A 6,902-nucleotide genomic window follows, 5' to 3' on the forward strand; every position below is an offset into this window, starting at 1 on the left:
CATGTATGTGGCATGTCTTCCCACACGTGCAAAACCAGCAGTCCATGTGCCTAAACACTAACTCCCTCCCCCAGACTCCTCAGCCTGTCGCCCTCCGCCCCCTCCTCTCTGCTGTAACCACCCTGAGCTGGGTCTCCATTTCCCCCCCTCTGCCACGTGGTCCTTTGCACAGGAGTCAGCCACTGACCACAAGATGTATTCTTCAAATCCTTTCCCTCCACAGGCCTCAGGGCTTGTTCTAGGTGGAAGGAGGAAGAGACGGTCATGCTATTCCAGGACCCTCTAAGTAAGAAGTATTGGAGGGAAGCACAGAGGAAATCCATGGAGACTTCACCATGGAGGAGGGATGATTCTTCCTAGGAAACTCAGAATGTTAAGACTCAGGGCATCGCTTCTTTTTTTTTTTTAATTTATTTTTGGCTGCGACGGGTCTTAGTTATGGCACGCGGGATCTTCGTTGTGGTGCGTGGGCTTCTCTCTGGTTGTGGCGTGTGGGTTTTCTCTTCTCTAGTTGTGGCGCGCAGGCTCCAGGGCGCGTGGGCTCTCCAGCTGAGGCACACGAGCTCAGTAGTTGTGGCACGTGGTCTTAGTTGCCCTGCGGCATGTGGGATCTTAGTTACCTGACCAGGGATCGATCCCACGTCCCCTGCATTGGAAGGCAGATTCTTTACCACTGGGCCACCAGTGAAGTCCCCAGGGCATTTCTTTCATTAATCAGTGTATATATGCGACGAGGATTGCACTATATAAGGTATTTGAGAAACCTTCCAACATCGACTCTAGAGATAAGCAAGTGCTATTTTCCTAACAGTACTTCCTATAAATACTAGAGAATTATCAAAGGAAAGGTATAACACTGGAGTTTGCTGCCTGTAAGTAGTATCCTTTTAAGTATTCATTAGTTCATCCATTTTAAAAACATGTATTGACTCCTGCTGTGTACCAGGCATGCGCTAGGCACTGCGGATATGGTTCCTGCTCTCCTAGAACTTAGTTTCTGTCTTCAGAAAAAGAAAGAAAGGATGAAGATAAAGAGCAATTTAAAGATTGGATAAAAAGAAACTGGACTCTACACTTGGTAAAGTAGAAAAAGGACAAGTGGAAAGGGAAGGGAGGGGGAGGGTGTGGGTTGGGTTGACAGGAACGCTGGAACAGAATTTGTTTAACTCCATGGAGAGGCAGCAAACAGTGAAGAAAATGATTGCTAACGATGCCCAGCTAGAATGTGGGGATCCTCAGTGTGAAAGACGCAAACCTACTTGTGTTTAGTTCAGAAGCTTTGTGTCACTGAGAAAGCTTTAACTCTGATCAAACGCCACAAAATTACATTTCCATACTTTAAATTTACCAATTAGAGTCTTGACAGCAAATCGTCAGGGTGGATTGTCAGTGTATGTGCCACAATGCTTTCCAGAACCGCTTTGCTAACTACCAAGTGGCAGAGCGATGACTGTGAACATTCTTAAATAAGTCGTATTTATTGCAGATTTGTCTGGTTTACCTCGCTAAACACCGCCAGCCTCTTGGTGCAGTACTACTGGTTGCCGCACGGGGGCAGCACAGGATCAAGAAGAAGAAGGCAGGCTACTCACCAAGCAGAGCTCCTCTCTACTGAGACTCACACTCACTGGCAAGACGTCGCTGAGGGGTGGGGTAGAAGCTCCGTCACAGTCAGCAAGGAGTTGGGGGTCTTTGGATTCGTTTTAAAACAATGTTGGAGCAGAGGCAAGTTAGAAGCACATCAAACATCAATGAAATCCGTATGAAAAGCATCTTGAGAAGGTAATTAATCACAGACTTGGTCTAGATCTCTGTTCCCCGCAGTAACCTCCAGCTGCATGTGGTTACTGAATGGAATTAGGGTGTGCTGTGGGTTTGAAATACATACTGGACTTAACTTAGTGCTAAAAAAATAAAATAAAATAAAATAAAATAAAATATCTCACTAATAATTTTTACAGTGATTACATGTCATAAGGATATCATTTGGGATATTTTGGATGAAATAAAATACGCAGTTAAATTCATTTTATTAGTTTCTTTTTCCTTTTTAAAATGTGGCTACTAGAAAATTTAATATTCTATACATGGCTCTCATTACATATCTTTTAGTACTAATTCTAAAAATATTCCATTTTTAGATCGGATTTAGATTTCCTGAATTTTTTTTTGACTTAAGGATGACTTCAGAAAGTAATTTCTATTTGGAATGAAAATGTATTGTAGTCTGAAATTATAATATTAAGTTGGTTACTGTGTCCCAATACACAGATAATCTTTGAATCTTGTAACACTGCATAAGAAAATGTTCTTTCTTGTCTTACATTAAAGCTTCCTCCAGGGGATTTAATGGGATAAAAATCCCTTGTTTTCTCAGAAGTCTAGCAAATAAGAGGGTGAATGATCACGGTAATTATCTCTAAATGAGGAGAAGTGATCTGATAAGTGGTTTTGCCAAAGACAACGTTCACGTGATCCATTGAGGGGAGACTCCTGAAAATGATTGCTTTTAGTACCACAGCGATTCCTGAGAGAGATTGTGCTATCTCCTGTTTGAGGATCTTTGAACATATTGTAGATTCTCTGTGCTTTCCATATTGATTGAGGTGGAAAGAATTTAACCTGCTGTCATGTGTGGGACTATGGTAGAAAATGGGTGATGAAAGTAACACACCTAGTAGGATTGTCATGTGGTTTAAATAAGGTAACCTATGGAAACCACTTAAAAGAGGGCAGGCATGGAGTAAGTCTATTATTAACTAACAGCTTTCTTCTTTCATATTAATTTCTCTGGGAGACATCCCCAGCCATAGTCCCCGCCTTGACACAAATTCATCTAGTGGATTGCATGTATTTTCCTATAACATTGCTTCATTCATACATAAATTCATTTTACAAGTAGTCATGAAGCATCTACTGTACTCCAAGAGTGATAGAAGACCCAAAAGAAGTACGTGCACCTGCCTCACCCCCTTGGATTTTAATTTCCCTTGTACGACTGTGTTTTCCCAGTCAGATCATAAGCATCGTGAGCTCTGAGACCAGGTTTCATGCCTGGCCAGCCCCAGGCCCCAGCACCCAGCGCTGCCGACGGGAAGCTGCAGGGCACTCTGCTGGGTACCAGGGAGCAACCCGCTTGTCCTCAATATGTATGTTTCCTCAAGTGTAAATTGGAGATTATCCATCCATGACTGTTGTGAAGATTACAGGTCTGACCATGCGCTGTGGATACAGCGTGTCAGTGTCCACTGTCAGACCCTCAGGATGCAGTGCCCACCAGGGGGCAGCAGGTCTCGGCCGAGCGGCCGGCCGCCGTCGACGTCAGGACCAGCGCCCCGCCCCGTGACCGTGACCCTGGGCGGCGCGGGGGCAGCGTACAGCTCCGCAGGCTGCCGGCGCGGCGGGAGTCCTTCAGGCCGCGCGATGGGTGCCGAGGCCTCCGGGAGCGGGCCAGCGCTGCGGGAGCTGGTGCGCGAGGCCGAGACCAGCCTGCTCGAGTGCAAGGTGTGCTTTGAGCGGTTCGGCCACCGCCAGCAGCGGCGCCCACGCAACCTGCCCTGCGGCCACGTGGTCTGCCTGGCCTGCGTGGCCGCCCTGGCGCACCCGCGGACGCTGGCCCTCGAGTGCCCCTTCTGCCGGCGAGCCTGCAGGGGCTGCGACACCAGCGACTGCCTGCCGGTGCTGCACCTCCTGGAGCTCCTGGGCTCCGCGCTGCGCCCGGCCCCAGCGGCCCCCCGCGCCGCCCCCTCCGCCCCCGGGGTCCTCACCTGCCACCACGCCTTCGGAGGCTGGGGGACCCTGGTCAACCCCACTGGGCTGGCGCTGTGTCCGAAGACGGGGCGGGTCGTGGTGGTGCACGACGGCAGGAGGCGTGTCAAGATCTTTGACGCGGGGGGAGGATGTGCGCATCAGTTTGGAGAGAAGGGGGACGCTGCTCAGGACATTAGGTATCCACTTGACGTCACCGTCACAAACGACTGCCATGTGGTTGTCACCGACGCCGGCGACCGCTCCATCAAAGTGTTTGACTTCTTTGGCCAGATTAAGCTTGTCATCGGAGGCCAGTTCTCCTTGCCTTGGGGTGTGGAGACCACCCCTCAGAATGGGGTCATGGTAACTGATGCGGAGGCGGGGTCCCTGCACCTCCTGGAAATCGACTTTCCAGAAGGGGTCCTCCGGAGAACTGAACGGTTGCAAACTCACCTGTGCCATCCCCGGGGGGTGGCGGTGTCCTGGCTCACCGGGGCCATTGCGGTCCTAGAGCACCCCCTGGCTGTGGGGACCGGGGCCTGCAGCACCACGGTGAAGGTGTTCAGCGCAAGTATGCAGCTCATCGGCCAGGTGGATGCCTTTGGGCTGAGCCTCTTTTTCCCCTCCAAAATAACCGCCTCCGCTGTGACCTTTGATCACCAGGGGAACGTGATTGTTGCCGATACTTCTAATCTGGCTGTCCTGTGCTTAGGAAAACCTGAGGAGTTTCCAGTACTGAAGCCCATCATCACCCACGGTCTTTCCCATCCTGTGGCACTGACCTTCACCAAGGAAAATTCTCTTCTTGTGCTGGACAGTGCAGCCCATTCTATAAAAGTCTATAAGGTTGACTGGGGGTGATGGTGGGAGTCTTGGGGCCTGGCATCAGAAGCCCTGGAGCTGCCACTGCTGAATTGTTGAACCCTAGATAAATTACTTAATCTCATCTGTTCAACAGAGATAATTATAAGTGCCTGGTAGACTTACAAAGGTTGGGACAATTATTAAAGGATAATAATTAAATCTATGATTTATGGATTATGTACTCCCTGTGCTAAGAAATTTGCTAATATTAGCTCCTTTAATCCTTACAATTACCCAATTTCTATTACGAATCCCATTTTAGAGATGAGAAAACTGAGACCCAGAGAGCTTAAGTGATTCACCCAAGGTCACATTTACTTACTATGACAGTCACAAATGGAACTCAATTCTGACTCCAAAACCCCTTGCTCTTAAATAAGGTAACAGATGTGGGAAAATATATGTGGGTGTATATTGTTGCTATGTGTACTCTATTTACAGGTAGCTATTTAGTTAGATGCACAGAGAAAGGAGACACTATAGAGTTCAAGAGAAAAAGGATTTTGTGGTGGACATCAGTTTAGTTCAACTTGCAGTTCCTTTGGTGGCTCATTAGATGGAGTTAACTGTGGATCCTGAGTTACTTGAATGAGAAAAACTATTGAAATTGCTTATTCAAAAGGTCAACGCGTATCTTAGTACCTGTATCTCCTCCGCTGTAGGTACTCAGGAAATACTACTTGGTTGGTTGAGAAAGGCTTGTGTTGACGTAAACTCCTGCTGAACGCTCTACCCCTATACTCTGTGTTAGAGGGCTGCATGATATTTCTGTTCATGTTAATAAAGAGATAAGTCACCACAATCAGTTCATGGCAGAAGTGATTTTGCCTGCCTTTTTATGATCAGTGGTAACTTGAAGCACTTTGGTGATGGGGTTTTTCTCTGTCCAGTTTAAATCTGTCCCATGTGTTGCAAACACTGCGTACTCGATAAACAATTCCCTTGTTCCTGAGTCAGCATTTAGCCACTGGTAAACAGTTAAATACTTCTTGAATTGAAGTATAGCCTTGACCAAGGTAATGCCTGCTTCAACGTTGCAATTGATTAAGTGAATAGGTGGAAATTTTGGGTGAAGTGGCCAGTTCTTTGTAAGTTGTGTGTGTTTAGCTAGTGTAAACATTTCAGAGTTGAGGGCTGTTGGAATAGTACCAAATAACTGACACCTCAGAAGCAGCAGAAAAAATTTTTTCTCAGGGAGAAAATATTGGTTCTGAAAGGTGAGAGTTTGTTTTAGGTGATAGCTGATGTTTTATCAGCAATAGGCTTCTATTTTACAAAGCATTTTAATAGATAGAATGTACATTCTAGGAATAGCCCCCAAATTATGAATAAGATTATAGTTTGTCCTGAAAGAGTGAGCTTGGCTCCCGTGCCAGTCCACAGAAGCCCATTTTGCTTCAATGAGCCCATCATGCAGTGCTAATAAGATTTCAGGCAGCCTGGACGGATCACCATTTGTAAACGCATTCCAGATAGGGATTCTGGGAACAGCCCCAAGCCCTCACGCTCACCCAACCCTTAGAAATCGCCCTTGGGTCTGTGACATCACAGGTATTCTGGGCTGCGTAACAAGAAAAGTTGTCTCAGGTGGAGATACGGGTTCAGACTTGGTCATTTGTGAGTAGGGCAACCGTGGATTGACCTTAAAAACATTTTCCTCGGGAACAATGACATTTTATTATTATTTTTTATTTATTTATTTTAAATCTTTTATTTATTTATTTTTTATAAATTCATTTTATTTATTTATTTGGCTGTGTTGGGTCTTCGTTTCTGTGCGAGGGCTTTCTCTGGTTGTGGCGAGCAGGGACCACTCTTCATCGCGGTGCGCGGGCCTCTCACTGTCGCGGCCTCTCCTGTTGCGGAGCACAGACTCCAGATGCGCAGGCTCAGTAGTTGTGGCTCATGGGCCCAGTTGCTCCGCAGCATGTGGGATCTTCCCAGACCAGGGCTCAAACCCGTGTCCCCTGCATTGGCAGGCAGATTCTCAACCACTGTGCCACCAGGGAAGCCCCAACAATGACATTTTAATGGCCTCTGGGTCAGTTGAGCCAATCAAGGCACCTTCTCCTATTTGGAATTATCAGTGGCATCGTATTTGCCTATAGAGCTGTGCGTATGTCTTCTTCAGGCCACGTGTGGTATATGCAGCACGTGTGGAGATATCACTTGTTACCATGTGGATTACCCAACCGGAAGAATGGGGCGGGGCGTGAGTTCCTAAAATGATGTGGGAGCGAATCAGAGAGGTGATAACCAGTGACCTTGCTAACGGCTGCCTCTCCTTG

The 6,902-nt window shown here is 47.2% G+C and overlaps 1 protein-coding gene across 1 annotated transcript; it reads left to right on the forward strand.

Annotated features, from left to right (window-relative positions):
- Nucleotides 1-3,423: 3,423 nt before the first annotated feature.
- Nucleotides 3,424-4,773, forward strand: NHLRC1 (NHL repeat containing E3 ubiquitin protein ligase 1). The gene has a single exon (XM_065886217.1). The coding sequence runs from the start codon at nucleotides 3,424-3,426 to the stop codon at nucleotides 4,609-4,611; it is 1,188 nt and encodes a 395-aa protein (XP_065742289.1). The 3' UTR covers nucleotides 4,612-4,773.
- Nucleotides 4,774-6,902: the final 2,129 nt, after the last annotated feature.

The sequence above is a fragment of the Phocoena phocoena genome, chromosome 10 (genome assembly GCF_963924675.1).
Source record: "Phocoena phocoena chromosome 10, mPhoPho1.1, whole genome shotgun sequence".
NCBI lineage: Eukaryota > Metazoa > Chordata > Mammalia > Artiodactyla > Phocoenidae > Phocoena > Phocoena phocoena.